The sequence below is a fragment of the Bos javanicus genome, chromosome 1 (assembly GCF_032452875.1).
Source record: "Bos javanicus breed banteng chromosome 1, ARS-OSU_banteng_1.0, whole genome shotgun sequence".
NCBI lineage: Eukaryota > Metazoa > Chordata > Mammalia > Artiodactyla > Bovidae > Bos > Bos javanicus.
Window position 1 is genome coordinate 69,776,415 of NC_083868.1, and position 16,425 is coordinate 69,792,839.

General features: G+C 43.3%; 1 protein-coding gene across 3 annotated transcripts in view; it reads right to left on the reverse strand.

Moving 5' to 3' along the window:
* SLC12A8 (solute carrier family 12 member 8) overlaps positions 1-16,425 on the reverse strand; it is a 153,260-nt gene that overhangs the window by 18,249 nt on the left and 118,586 nt on the right. For all 3 annotated transcript variants that reach the window (XM_061410924.1, XM_061410942.1, XM_061410933.1), the window contains 2 exons: positions 14,867-15,013; positions 9,839-10,484 (listed from right to left, as the gene is read on the reverse strand). In XM_061410924.1, coding sequence (XP_061266908.1) covers positions 9,839-10,484; positions 14,867-15,013 — 793 coding nt within the window. The remainder of the gene's footprint in view (positions 1-9,838; positions 10,485-14,866; positions 15,014-16,425) is intronic.

Consider the following 16,425-nt stretch of genomic DNA (forward strand, 5'->3'; position numbering starts at 1 on the left):
ATGTCTGCATTTATCATATACTTCCAACCCACTATACTTATTTTTTACCCCTCCCTATCTTGAAGGCAAAGATTGTCTTTTGTAGCTCTAAATGTCAAATCTAGGCAGTTTGTGCATAGGAAGTGCTCAACAAATGTCTCCTTTTTAATTGTGGATTAAAAGAAACTCTTCCAGAAGACCTAGGCGTTTATCCAAAGAAGGCATACAGATGGCCAAGAAGCACATGAAAAAATGCTCACCATCACTAATTATTAGGGAAATGCAAATCAAAACAACAATGATGTTTCACCTCATATGAGACAGTGGCCATCATTAAAAAGTCTACAAATAACAAATGCTGGAGAGGGTGTAGAGAAAAGGAAACCCTCCTACACTGTTGTGGGGATGTAAATCGGTGCAGCCATGATGGAGAAAGGTATGGAGGTTCCTTAAGAATCTAAAAACAGAGCTGCATATGATCCAGCGATCCCACTCCTGGGCATGTATCCAGACAAAACTATAATCTGAAAAGATACATGCACCCCAATGTTCATTGCAGCACTATTTACAATAGCCAGGACACGGGAACAACCTAAATGTCCACTGACGGGTGAGTGGATAAAGAATATGTGGTACATATATACAATGGAATACTACTCAGCCATTAAAAAAGAACGAAATAATGCCATTTGCAGCAACATGGATGGACCTAGAGATCATCATACTAAGTGAAGGAAGTCAGGCAGAGAAACACAGGTACCAAACGGCGTCACTGGTGCGTGGACTCTAAATGCGACACCAATGAACCTATCTACAAAACAGAAACAGACTCACAGACATGGTTGCCAAGGACGAGGTCATAAGGATGGACTGTAGACACAAACTGTTACATATAGAATGGATAAACAACAAGGTCCTACTGTCTAGCACAGGGACTATATTCGATATCCTGGGATAAGCCATAATGGAAAAGAATAGGAAAAAGAATATATATATATGTATAAGTGAATCACTTTGCTATACAGAAGTTAATACAACATTATAAATCAACTACAATAAAACAAATTTTGGAAAACTCTGCCAAGGTTTATAATTGATTTGAATTGACAGTGCTATTAATTTTTTTTTTTTTAAGACGAAGCACTGTTAAGATTGTCTTTGATTACATTGTATACTTTCAACATGCCCAAGGCATGATTCATTTTTTCAATCACAAGCTTAGTGAAATATAGTTGTTCCATTGGTTATTAAGAAGAAACACGACTGGTGAAGAACTTAGATTTTTGCCTAACTGAAACAAAATGTTTGCCAAGTGTTAAACTTACTTTTTCACACTTGATCTTACACCAACTCAATTACACTATACTCAAGGGAGCTATGAGTGTATATGTGTGTTTTCTTGAGGAACTACAGGGACAGTGATAGGAAGGGGTGTGTCTTCTACGCAAGCACAGTGCAGTTTTACACATCAGCAATGCAAGGGAGAATTCAGTCAAGGATGCTCAATGACTCTGAATAGGTATGACAATATAAGCAGACAATTATTAGAATTCTGAACAGCTATGGTTTCAAAACCCTTCCAAAATGAGTGAAGGATTTTCCCCTCCCTCTTTTCAAGGATTATGCTGAAAGAAATAAGTCTTATAGGTTAGTGGCAGAAGGAGACAGTTTTTCATGTTAGAAATAATAGAATAACAACTGGGAAGGCAATTTTATCAAGCTTTAGTCACAAAACGAACAGGTAAGCACTGTGTGCTTAGTCGCTCAGTAGTGTCCAACTGTTTGCAACCCCATGGACTGTAACCCTCTAGGCTCCTCTGTCTACAGGGATTCTCCAGGCAAGAACGCTGGAGTAGGTTGCCATGCCCTCCTCCAGGAGATCTTCCCAACCCAGGGATCGAACCCAGGTCTCCTGCAACTGCCAGGGGATTCTTTACCATCTGAGCCACCAGGGAAACCCTAGAATACTAGAGTGGGTAGCCTATCCCTTCTCCAGGGAAACTTCCTGATCCAGGAATTGAACCAGAGTGTCCTGCATTGCAGGCAGATTCTTTACCAGCTGAGCTACCAGGGAAGCATGTATTAGGCATGTTAAAAATATGAAATATAAGAAACATAATATATAACGTTAAATTGTCTTTTAAAATGTAGCAGTATGTCTAACAAGTTCTGTATTCATAAAACCCATGCAGACATGAAGACTTTAGGCCTGAAGGGGAAAACAATTATGTCAATTTTTTAAACCACAAATTTAAATAATTTTATAGAAATTATTTAAAATCAATATGAAGCCACCTCTGGAAATACACTCCATATTTTCATCAGGATAAACAAACACATAGTTCTGACTAGCACGTACAAAATAAGAATGGGCACTGATATGTCCACAAGTGATCATGTTTCATGCATGTTTCAAGTTCATGTGGTATCTGATCATGTTGATTCTGCAATCTTTTAACCACTTATCAAATACTGCACATTTATTTCTAGGTTGTCATCAGCACCAACAGTGCAGTTATGAGAATCCGGTAAATACTTATGGTTTGCTGTTCAGTTTACGGTTGTTTTCTTGAGATACACTTCCCCCAACTAGATTTACTAAGTCAGAGTGATTAGACAGTTTTATATTTCTTGTTACATCCTAAAAGTTCATTCTCCAGAGAGGATGAACCAGAGGGACTTCCAGCTACTGCAATGTGAAGAGGGCAGTAAATCCTCTCTGTAAGAGATAGGTATACAACTAGATGAAATTATCAGAAACAGTCCCTTGGGGCTCTAGAAATTTACCAAATGGAGACAAACTAAGAAGTGTTTATTTTTCTAAAACTGCTGGAGCTGAGGGTAAGAACAGTGAGAGCTTACAGTCTTCCTCCTGGGCTACTCATATCCCCACTCCAGTTTTTAGTCGCACAGAGCTTGCCCCTGTGTCTATGTGGCCTAGGAGGCTTCCCCCTGTGTCTATGTGGCCTAGGAGGCTTCCCCCTCTGCCAGCAGATCTGTGTGTGGGTTGGGAACCACAGTTGAAGCGGACTGACTTTTCCTAGTCTCTCTCAGGCTGCCCAGATCAGCGGTGTGGGGAGCTACAGTCTTTCTATGGCTCTCTCATTTCTAGAATCTCCCTATTAAATTTCTGGCTGGTACACTGCTCACCCTCACTGGTTCCACTCCCTCAGGCTAGCAAAGCCAAAAATTTCCCCATTCCATTTCTACTTGGCTCACCACATTGAGCTTATAAAGGGACAAGCCACAAATTTGCTCCCTCTGGCAACAAAACTACTGCTTTCCGAAGAAATCATGACCCCAAACCTCCTAAGTTTGATGAAAAAACTAATCAATCAATCCAAAAGGAATGACTCCATTGACCTTGCTTCCAACAATGTTTACGTATAATACCTGATTTCCACTGACCTAAATACTTTTTATTGAAATTTTTGATAGCTTAATAGATATGCAATGATATTTTAATGGTGGTTTAAATTGGATTCATTCAACCCAGGTTCGATCCCTGGATTGGGAAGATTCCCTGGAGAAAGGAATGGCTACCCACTCCAGTATTCTTGCCTGAAAAGTCCCATGGACAGTGGAGCCTGGCAGGCTACAGTCCTTAGGGTTGCAAAGAGTCGAACACAACTGAGCAACTAACATTTTCAGTACCACGGCCTAGTTCATAATAGACACTGACCCAAGCAGCATATACATACTATCCCAAAGAAAGGCAATGCAAAAAATGCTCAAACTACCGCACAATTGCACTCATCTCACACGCTAGTAAAGTAATGCTCAAAATTCTCCTAGCCAGGCTGCAGCAATACGTGAACCGGGAACTTCCTGATGTTTAAGCTGGTCTTAGAAAAGGCAGAGGAACCAGAGATCAAATTGCCAACATCTGCTGGATCATCGAAAAAGCAAGAGAGGTCCAGAAAAACATCTATTTCTGCTATAATGACTATGCCAAAGCCTTTGACTGTGTGGATCACAATCAACTGTGGAAAATTATGAAAGAGATCGGAATACCAGACCACCTGACCTGCCTCTTGAGAAACCTATATGCAGGTCAGGAAGCAACAGTTAGAACTGGACATGGAACAGACTGGTTCCAAATAGGAAAAGGATATGTCAAGACTGTATATTATCACCCTGCTTGTTTAACTTCTATGCAGAGTACATCATGAGAAATGCTGGGCTGGAAGAAGCACAAGCTGGAATCAAGATTGCCTGGAGAAATATCAATAACCTCAGATATGCAGATGACACCACCCTTATGGCAGAAAGTGAAGAGGAACTAAAAAGCCTCTTGATGAAGGTGAAAAAGGAGAGTGAAAAAGTTGGCTTAAAGCTCAGCATTCAGAAAACTAAGATCATGGCATCTGGCCCCATCACTTCATGGGAAATAGATGGGGAAACAGTGTCAGACTTCATTTTGGGGGGCTCCAAAATCACTGCAGATGGTGACTGCAGCCATGAAATTAAAAGAAGCTTACTTCTTGGAAGGAAAGTTATGACCAACCTAGATAGCATATTCAAAAGCAGAGACATTACTTTGCCAACAAAGGTCCGTCTAGTCAAGGCTATGGTTTTTCCTGTGGTCATGTATGGATGTGAGAGTTGGACTGTGAAGAAAGCTGAGTGCCAAAGAATTGATGCTTTTGAACTGTGCTATTGGGGAAGACTCTTGAGAGTCCCTTGGACTGCAAGGAGATCCAACCAGTCCATTCTAAAGGAGATCAGTCCTGGGTGTTCTTTGGAAGGAATGATGCTAAAGCTGAAACTTCAGTACTTTGACCACCTCATGCGAAGACTTGACTCATTGGAAAAGACTCTGATGCTGGGAGGGATTGGGGGCAGGAGGAGAAGGGGACGACAGAGGATGAGATGGCTGGATGGCATCACCGACTCGATGGACGTGAGTTTGAGTGAACTCCGGGAGTTGGTGATGGACAGGGAGGCCTGGCGTGCTGCGATTCATGGAGTTGCAAAGAGTCTGACACGCCTGAGCAACTGAACTGAACTGAACTGATTGTGGTTTAGAACACAGATTCTACAATGAGATGAACCTGGGTTCAAATTCCAGCTGCCACATATTCTGAGTAAGTGTATAACTTCCCTAAGCCTCACCTTTGCCATCTGGAAAAAGCTAGTAACAGTGCCTAGATCTGAGCTGAGATCATCCGTATTTAAGAGAGTATCTCCACACCAGGCACGTGGGACAGACTCAGAAAATGCTTCCTATTTTTAGCTACTAACAACATTCAACACTTAATCACAAAAGTTAGTTTGTTGAATGGACAGTGAGTGAGTCTGGGCACTGTTTTTTCAAATGTAAATTGCGTGTTCATTTCTTCTGACCTCTCTTTAGTGGAATCTGGATTTTGACCTTCCTGTTTTTAAAAATAATATGCTTTGGGAGGTATGCTTTTATCAGTTGTGTTTGTTGGAATAATTGTTTCCTTCTGTGACACTGCGTTGTGCAAATGTTTTTTATTTCTGTTTAATCAGATCCTTTTTGTCTTTGATGATATCTTCAATAGTCACAAATCTCTTTCTTGCGCAGCTGTTATAAATAAGGAATTTGTGGCTAAATAAGGTATCAAATACAGCCCCAAGTTAATTTTTTGATCCACTTACTTTCAACAATATATATTCACTAGTGATTTGACTCATTATTTTATGGCATCTGGTTTGTCACACATTAGGTTCTTATAGTTTAACTCTTTCTACTCTACCTATCAATGTTTAAAATTTTTAGCCAGTATCTGTACAATTGTTAATCAATTTATTAGCCTTTACTGAGTGTTTGTCAGTGTCATGTACTGTGTGGGAATATTGTCGATGAAGACAAGGTAGAAAGACATGGTTTGTGACTAAAGGTAGCTCACAGACTAGGGGCAAAGGAATAAAACTAACATTTCTTTTCCTTAGACAGATAGATGAGTAAGCCTGAAGACAAATGTGTAAGCAAATGTATAAAACAATGTGATAAGTGTTCCTACCTTTAGTGTGGCTCAAATGTTATGCTTGCATACGAGAGGAGATCAGGGAATCCTTCTCAGAGTGGGTCTGAAAAGTCAAATGGATTTTAAACTGCAAGTCAGCATTTCAGATGGAAGAGGAGGAGCAATGCAATTGCAGCTGGCAGAATGGCATTGCAAAGGCAGGAAGGAATAAAGAATACGATGTGTTTGGGGCACATATCTGGGTGTGGCTGAACATACGTTATATGGGTTGTCATGAGAAAAGTGCCCAGGAAGGTAGGGTAGGGCAAGACTGCCAAGAACCTTGCAAATCACACCAAGATGGAAGGTATTATATTCCAACGAAGGTTTTTAAGTAAAAGAGACAGGATGAGAATTTTACTCTAGAAAGATCATTCAGAGGACAGTGGAAAGGATAAAGAGGATATGTATGGGAGAATCTGGAGTCTGGAGATGAGCGTGGAGATAAACAAGAATCTGGGTGCCGAATAATGAGGGCCTGCACCAAGGTACAGGCAGCAAGAATGGAGGAGAGGGAGGGGTCAAAAAGAGCTCAGGACATTTCTAAGATGTGGCAACATCACTGATTAAATGTTGCAAAATGACCACACTTCTTTCCTGATAACCCACTAAGAAAACAGAACAGGAACTAAATAGCCATAAACCCACAAACACAAGAAGAATCAGAGAAACAAGATAAAAACAAGTCTTGGAAGGTGGAGAGGTAACAGAGGAGTAGTAACAAACTGAGCAGAGCCGAGGATGAACTCTAGGGCCCCCAGAGAGGGTGCTGGCAAGGACCAACCCAAGGTACCCTAGTGGACCACACAAAGTTCAGGACCAGGAAGTGGGACGGTGCAGGCGACCGTTCGCAAGACTGTATATGAAACAGCTGGGCATCAAGTTCCTTTCCTCTGTTCATGCAGCTGGGGAATAACTCCTCTTTGCCTGACCCCTCCCCAAGGTGTGTGTGTGTTGGTGGAGGGCAAGGGGGTTCCTCTGAAGGAATCCAACCAGAGAGGGCCTGGACTTGGGACACCAGGCATAACAAAGAGAGAGGGGATGGAGCTAGAAACTGCAGGATTCAATGACGTCTGTATCCCAAGCAGTGGGGTACCTCAACTCCCTTATATCACCTGGCTCTCTGGGGGACTCCCAGGCAAGAGATTAAAGGACTCTTCTCCGGAGGAACTGAAGAGCCACAGAGGAAATCTCTAGCTAATCACACTTGGGGGTCCTCTCATGAAAAAGCCAGCTTCTTGATCACTCTACAATGAGGTGCCCTAACCAATAAGCTCTGTCCAGGACACAGGTCTTCTCAACAGCTTTTCAGGACTCACTTCTAAGGAGAAAAGGAAATCAAAAGATCAACAGATATTTTAGTAAAGCCTCCAATATAAAAGGGAGCATGAGACGAAGCCAAAGAGAAAAGAATCTAAAGATCATAGGGCAGAAAAAGACTTTAAAAGGAGAAAAACTAATATTACCTGGAAAATATTGTACCCATAAAACAAGAATGAGATGATTTTCAAATTTTTTTAAAAGATAAAGACAAATCAGATTACAACCAAGAGCTCTTGGAAATCAAGAACAGGGTAATATGACCAGCTAAAAAGATATTTCCCGGTCTCTGAGAATAGCTGGAAAGGCTAGTGAATCAATCTCAGAGGTAAACAGCCAAGGACAACACTCCAAATTATATGTCAAAGCAGTGTAGAGGGGATATCACTGCTGCAGCGACCAAGGTTCCCACACCGTTGACCCTGAAAAGCCCTGGATGGTGGAGCCAGAAATGTAGTCACCCTGCAGCCAGTATCATGCTTCCAGAGAGTTCCTCAAAGCCCTCATCTCTTCAGGTTTCCAGTTCCAAGTATCTGATTCACTTGGACTCAGCTTATCTGATTCACTGAGGTTTATTCCTGTGCCTGAACTCTGGCTGTAGGAGGGACTGGAAAACTGAGCATCTGACATTTTCAGTTTTAAGTGTGAAAGGCTTGCTCTGCCTCCCACCAACACTCATAGCACTGGAAATTCTTCTAACATAGAGAGGTCGGTAAATGCCAAGTAGGAAAAAAAAAAGACAAAGAGGAATTCCAAGACAACAGCTTTGTAGCAGGCCTAAAGAACTGACAGACGAGGGGATCAGGTAGGAGCCATAGGACAGACAAGAAAAAGCAAATGGACATGATGACTGTCTTAAGAATTTGAGCATTCGGAACTTAACATTGAGAGCCATTTGCCATATTCACCGGAGTACAGAGAGAAAAATGATGACAGAAAAACCAAGCAAATGAAAAAACCATGGCAATTATTAACCCCAGGAAACAGAAAAAGTTGGACAAAAAAGGCAATGTAATCATAGTATAATATATAGCTCATAGTTAAGCAATATTTACTTAATCATGATAATATGAATACTAGCTACTAAAATTAATTTTTAAAACTGTGATGTAATTACATGGGGGACATTGGGTGAGAAATCAGAGTGGCATAAATGAGCTAGTATTCATTTATCATAATAGTAAATTAAAAAATGATATCTAAAACTGATATATCAAGAAGTAGCAATACAAATATATTATTTAGTAACATGAAGGTTAACACGATTTGGTTGAAAGTGGGATTTTATGGGAGTGGAACTACAGGATGGAGAAGAGGGATGGTGTAGAAAAATAGGACTACTATTTCTGGCTATGTGACTTTTAATTCCACTTGGCTTGTTAAACTGTACTTGTTATTTTGACAAAAATGATATGATTAAAAATTTTTAATTATGCTCCTACCATTAAGAACCATCCACCTATCTGGAGGTAAAGAAGGAAAAGAAGGTGTACAAAAGAACCCAAAGCAATTATTTTTGGACATCTCTTCTATGTCCCCTGTCTCCTCCTCTTTACCCACACTTGTCTGCACAGACCTCAGGAAACAGGTTAATGCAGAGGAAGGTACTGGGCTTCAGATACAGAGAGACCGGGGTGTGATATCCAGCCATGCAGAATACCAGCTCTGAGGAGTCTTTGTAATCTCATTGGGATGTGGGGTCTTCAGTGGTAAAATAGGAAGTGCTAACGACAATTATATGACATGCAATCATGTATGCCAAGTACCTAGAATACGGGGCTTCCCAGGTGCTGCAGTGGTAAAAAAAAAAAAAAAATCTGCCTGCCAACAAGAGACACAGGTTTGATCCCTGGGTCAGGAAGATCCCCTGGAGAAGGAACTGGCAACCCACTCCAGTGTTCTTGCCTGGGAAACCCACGGACAGAGGAGCCTCGCAGGCCACACAGTCCATGGGGTCACAAAGAATCAGACACAACTGAGTGAGCACAAGAAGCACCTAAAATATGGAAGACTAAACAATTCTGAGTTCTTCCCTTGGAATTTCTCATGCTCCAGAAGTCTCCCTTGAGCATCTCCCTGTCTCTGTCTGCAGATACGAGGAAGCAAAGAAAAGCTGTCCTCTTTATCACATCTCCTGTCTCTCCATCCCCCTCCTGCCTGGTTTGGGAGATTCATCCTCCAAAGACAAAACAGACTGAGCCCTTGCCAGGCAGTTGGTCACAACACACTTCCACTTCCCTTGAAAGGAGAAACTGGTTTCATTCATGTTAGCTGATTTTTGAGTAAAATGAAATTAATATTTAGTTACTAGTCATGGCTCCCAGCCCTAACATACAAGAGTAGATAGAAATTTATGCTTAAAATTAACACTCTATACCAGATTAGAATTATAAATTCAGCTGATAACTGACCATAATATTTTAAAGTAAATATCAAACGAAATTAACAAGGATTTTAAACCCAACTATAAAATGACCTAAGGATTTGAAAGAGGCTTGTGATAACTCCCAAATTAGGAGGCCCTGGTGTGACTGCAAAGCACCCACCTTCTCTGCTTGGCCTGGGCTGGTTACTTGGCTCAGGGATGAGTTTTGCTCCATAGGCTCCCCTAGGCTGATCCCCTTCACTTCTGGGACTCTGTGCGTTCCCGTGGGGCCCCTGCCCTTCCCAGGAGGCAGTAGGCCATCCATCAGTGTCCCCAGGAGAGAAGGAAGCAGGGGACCTGAGGTCCAAGAGGAAGCTCTCTTGGAGGGTTTGCTTGCTGGCCTTCTTGGTCTTCCCCTTCTGATTCTCTAGGATCCCATGGCTCTCTCCTCCCCTGGGCTGGCTACTCTCAAGCTTCCTGGTTAGCTGGAGGAGCTGATCCATGTCCTTGGTGAATTCTAGCAGAGTGCCCTCAGAGGGGCCCTGGGCAATGCCCTCAGAGCCATAACTGGGAGCCTTCTCCAGAAGCAGGGGCTCAGAGCAGTGGAGAGCACCCAGGCCCTCCCCGGGCACCAGCTCAGGCCTCTCCGAGAGGCTGCAGCCACCCATGGACAGGGAGAAGTAAGAGTAGTCCACTGTGATGTATGTCAGCATGAAGTTGATGGTGACGATGGGGGCCAGGACGTTCACCTGACCCACGAGGACAAAGGCCATGGTCACCAAGCTGGTCAGGCAGATGGCAGCTACAGGCGTTTTATTTGGCCCTTTCTGCAGAAACAAAAGCAACATGCAGGACCATGAAATTTCACTGAAGAAAATCACATTGCATGATAGAAACACAACTCAAATTGGCTCAGCCACTTCTCCCATGTGCTTCCTGGCGTGTTAATAAGTTCATCTACAAGCTTGGGATGATGATGTCCAATCCAGAGTAACTATTAATATGGGACAATACTATAGAACATGAACTTCACAAGTATTTTTCTTTTTGTCTTTCACTGGGTTTTAAAGTCAGCTTTGGAAATCGAAGAGGTACAAAATTGATTCTTCCCAAGCTTTAATGGAGAAAACAACCTCAAGGGGAGTGGCCGACTCCAGAAAACACAGCACATTCGTTGGTGACTGAGGTGGGGAGATTCCAAAAACATGAACAAACTCTCCCACACACATTTATGCACATCTGTTACTAATGGGGGTGAGTATGGGAGACCTGCAGGAAGACAGAAGTGGAGAAAATGTGCTAACTCCATGTACTGTGACCTGTCGCTCCATAGAAGCTACTCCTCACAGTCCCTGACACGGTTCTTGGGCCAAAAGTAACAGTGCTTCTAAGTCCTCGCCTTCCTTGACCTGAGCATTACATCCGACCCAGCTGGTTACTCCCTGGTCTCCTTGCTTCTCTTGCTGGTCCCCTTGTCACTGGCTGCTCCTTAGTCTCTGTCACTGGCCACTCCACATTTCTGAATTCTGCATTCAGAGCACTCTCCAGCTCCATCCTCAGACCCCTTCTCTTCTCTACCTATCTTCCTTCTCTAGGACCTCAATCAGGCTCATGGCCTTGAAAACCAGTTTAATGCTCGTAGCTCCCAAATTTGAAACTCCAGCTTGAAATGTTTCCCTGAAATCTAGACTTAGTCAACTGTCTACTCAACATTTCCAGCTGATGTCTAAAAGGACCTCAAACCAAATATTTCCAAAACAAAACTGCTAATCCCTCAATGTCCTGCCTCTCAAATCTACTCTGCAGCTTCTCCACTTAAGAAAGTATCCATTTCATCCTTCTAGTTACTCAGTAAGCAAAATTCTTGATGATTCCTCTCATTGCCTCATTCTTCTTCAGGAAATAGTCAGCCTTACTCTCAGGATAGACACAGGACCTAACCACTGCACCCACCTCCTTTATGCTAGCACTGTGATGGGAGGGACAGGCATGTCAGCTACATCCAGACCTGATCTGTGAACCTCCCAGGTATGTTCCTCCAAGTGCATCCCCCTTACTGAGGATTGAAACAGAGTTCAACCTTCACAGGATGGAGGTAGCAAAGTCATCATTGGCCTGAGTCTCTGAGGATCAGAGGCCCTATTGGTCTGAAACACCTTCCTAGAACCCAAAGTAAAATTTTTTTTAAAAGAGTAAAGATACATTTCACTGTTTTTGAAAATTACATTTTGGATATACTTACTACAGCTATTTAGCATGCTGCTGAACTGCTGCTGCTAAGTCGCTTCAGTCGTGTCCGACTCTGTGCGACCCCATAGACGGCAGCCCATCAGGCTCCCCCGTCCCTGGGATTCTCCAGGCAAGAACACTGGAGTGGGTTGCCATTTCCTTCTCCAATGCATGAAAGTGAAAAGTGAAAGTGAAGATGCTTAATAGTGTCCGACTCCTAGTGACCCCATGGACTGCAGCCCACTAGGCTCCTCCATCCTGGGATTCTCCAGGCAAGAGTACTGGAGTGGGTTAGCTATTTAACATACTCTAACAATAGAACTATAAAGAACAAAGTAAATTGTCAAAAACTAATGAAATAAAAGGAGGGTCTGAAATAAGTGGAAGGAGGTCTTAGGTAAACTGTAGGATATGCTAGTGATCCAGGAAAGACTATGATAAGGGTGGGTTGTAAAGTGATAAAACAGTCACACGTGGACTTCTGTTACCAAAAGATAGCACAAATAAAAGTCAAGTTGCAGAATGGGAAAAGATATTTGTTAACACATGTAGCTGACAAAGAGCAATTCAGAATGTACAAGAATCCCTACAAAATAATTAGAAGACAGATAACCCACTAAAGACAATGTGCAAAAGGATGTCTATTAAACATATGAAAGATGTCCAACCTCATTAGCAATCAGGGAAATGCAAATTAAGCCTGTAGTGAGATACCATTAAACACTTACCAGATTGGCAAAAATTAAAACATCTGATAATACCAGGTATTGGCAAGAACACAGAAGAATGGGAACACTTACCAACTGCTGACAGGAGTTTAAATTAACACAACTGCTTTGGAGAAAGAGTTCAGTGCTATCTACGAAGCAAAGATATATACAATTTACAACTGAGCAATTCCACTAACAGGTCTGGAAGAACTCCACACGTGAACCAGTCTACTACAAGGCTGTTCCCTGCACTGTCCGTAACAGTCCCAAACAGGGACATACCATGACAGCAGGATTAGTGAGAAACTGCAGCAAATGAGGAAATGCTATATAGAGATGATAATAAACAAGCCGCTGCTATCAGCAAAAACATGGGTGAGTCACATAATGATGCCTGAAAAGCATGCCATATTTATATAAAGTTTAAAAAGCAGGCAAAACTGAACTATTTTGTTTAGACATACATATGGAGGAGGTAATCCAGAGCTGGCAAACTATGGTCCCTGGGCCAGATGTGGTCACCATCTGTTTATGTAAGCCCACAGGCTAAGGGCATGTCCCCTTGACCTCAGGAGTCTCCTAGAGACCAGAACAGAGTCCTATAAAGCAAGGTCCTTGGCCCAGGTCTAACAGTCATGCTAGCTGCTGGAAGACAGGAACTTTCATACATTACTGGTAGAAATACAAAATGATACAGCTCCCATGGAAGGTGTTTTGGCAATATCTATTAATATTAAAATGCACTGACCCTTTGACCAGCAAACTCACTTAGGAAAATTGATCCTATAGATATATCTATCTGCATATGTGTAAAATTGTACACACATACACACACACACACACACACAGAGTGTCCTTTGTAGCACTGTTTACTGGAAGCTATACTATCTATAGGGAACTGGTTAATAAACTACGGTATATCCACATGATGGGAAAACAATGAGAAAGTTCTTTCTATATTCATATGAAAAGACAGGTTTCCAAGCTATATTAAATGAAGAAAAGCAAGGCAAAGAACAATGTACACAGACCACCACCGCTGTAAAGAGAGAGAAGGATTCATGAAAAACTAATAAAACCAGCTATGATAGGACGTGGCTATGGGTGATGAAAAAGTAGAACGACTCATGAGGGAGCAAAAATTCTCGGGGTATCTTTTTAGTTTTGAGTCCTGTACACACATTATCTTGGAGAAGGAAATGGCAACCCCTTCCAGTATTCTTGCCTCGAGAATTTCATGGACAGAGGAGCCTGGCCGGCTACAGTCCAGGGGCTCACAAAGAGTTGGATACAACTGAGCGACTGAACAACTACACCTGTTACCTAATAAAAATAAATTAAAATAAAATAAAAGGCACATACCACAGGGAAGTTACTAGAGATGATAGTCACTTGTCCTACCCGTCCACACTGACTGGTAGATAAGAAGCAGAGGAAGGCAGAGAGAGGGATTAAAGATGACTTGTACCTACGTGGCATCAAACAAGAGTGGGGCTGGGGATGGGACTGGGGTGGGCAGAAACCCTGTCGTGTTTCCACAACATAGAAATCAACTACAACTTGCAATATGGGTTTGGGTGGACTCCGGGAGTTGCGGATGGACAGGGAGGCCTGGTGTGCTGTGGTTCATGGGGTCGCCAAGAGTCAGACACGACTGAGCGACTGAACTGAACTGACTGACAGCTTGCAAAACACATTATCGGGAAGTGGGGTTCTCTCGGCTTCCTTCTCTTGTCATCCCTTCAGTTTTAGGAATGTCTCATTTGATTTGACTTGACCAAGTTGTATCAGTTAGGGTTTGGGCTATGAAGATTAACAGGGAGCCCAGAGACCAGAAGTGTGAGAGTTCAGCATAAAGCGACCCCAAAGGGGAGGTGAATCTCCAGGACAGAGTTAGAGCTGCAAGGACCAGGTCCTCTCCTCAGCAAGAGGTTCTCCCCTCTAGGCTAAACTTGGAGGATCCGGAATTTATTTTTACTAAAGGTTGTGGCACTACTTCTCTCTGCTGTGGCAGGGTCCATGGTGCTATTGTGACAGTTATATGGTCCATGGTGCTACTGTGACTTCGGCACCCAGTGCTGAAGTTATGACATTGACAGATACTTTGTCCAGTGGCCCCAGACCAAAGAATCCAGAGGACAGGGGTGCAGGCTTGTTTCTCCCTACCAGAACCAGACCAGTGGCTCTTATCAGAAATACTTAAGCAATTTATTGGCCAACAGTCAGTTGAGCAGCAAAAACATACATTTCTCAAAGAAAAGGTCACTCACCCCTTGCCCCAAGCAGGCCAACGCGGGGATCACTTTCTCCTGGGCGATGCATTGCAGGATCCGGGGGGCTCCATAGAGGCCTCCCATACAGGAGGCCAAGGATGAGATGTACAAGCCCAAAAGGAATAGGAAGCCCACTAGGGACACCTGTATGAGGAGGCAGTTTCATTACTCAACATCAGAATCTGCTTCTGCTCCCTTCTGTTCCCCTGGTACCCACCCACCCACACCCCATCTGATCATAAATCCTCCAGATTCGACATCTTAGATATATTCCAAACACCTCAGATCCACCCCACCACCTTGGCACTGCCACCATTTGTTTGACCCGCCATCACTTCTTATACGGCCTACACAGAGCTTCTCAAATTGACTGTGTCTGATTCATCCAGTTCAGTTCAGTTGCTCAGTCGTGTCCGACTCTGCGACCCCGTGAATCACAGATTCATCCAGAGTGCTTGTTAAAACACAGATTTTCTGGGTCTTACCCCACAGTTTCTTGATTCAGTAGGTCTGGTATATGGCCCCAAATTTGGATATCTAACAAGTGTGTGCATGCTCAGCTGCTTCAGTCATGTCTAACCCTGTGCCACCCTCTGGACTGTAGCCCACCAGGCTCCTCTGTCCACGGGATCTTCCAGGCAAGAATACTGGAGTGGGGAGCCATTCCCTTCTCCACGGTCTAACAAGCGCCCAGGTGATACTGATGCTGATGGCCTGGGGACTATCCTTTGTGAACCACTGCCAGCAAGAATGCTAAGGGCTAAGCTCTGTCCCCAGGCCTCTGCCAGCATGACCTACATGCACACTGGTCATAATGAATGCCCCTGCCATAAAAATATCAATGGCTCCCCAATGCCCTGACATACCTGGCCCTTCATGGTCTGTGACACTTCCAGTCCCACACTCTGCACACTCAGAATCCATCAGCATGATTTCTCTGCTTGCTGGAACCCTCTGTCCACATCCCTAAGCCACTCACTGTCTGTCTCTTAAACTCCCAATTGTGCTTCAAGACTCAGCATAAACCTCTCCTCCTCCATGAGCGCACCCTCCAGCCCCTGACATGAGTGGGTGCTCCTCAGGGCTCTGCTGCACCTCAATGTGAGGTTGGGGGGCACCAGACACACTATTTCCTCCACTGGCTTCACTTCCATGGGGCTCCTATTTAGTTCATCCTGGTCCACTTGGTGCCAATACAGAGATGTAAGTGTTAAATGAGAAAGTGAGATCCACATAGCCCACAAGGTACCAGCAGATAGGAGAGAGGGAAGAGTTGCTCTGCTTGGTGTCCCCTTGCAAAGATCAGTGCTGCTTGTGTGCAGCTGTGTCCCACACTCTGTCATGAGTCTGTGAGTCCATAGCCCCCTTCTGAGCTGAACTTCATCTACACCAACAGGAAAGTATTTCAGGTGCCATTTCCTTTCTATTGATATTTTACTTTAGGCAAATGCCCTGAACCGTGTATTTTTAGCGCTCATTTGTCCAGCTGTTACAGCTGCATTAGATTTCATTTTCCGTTTTGTCCCTTATACCCTTCTCCATGAAGACGTTCCTCA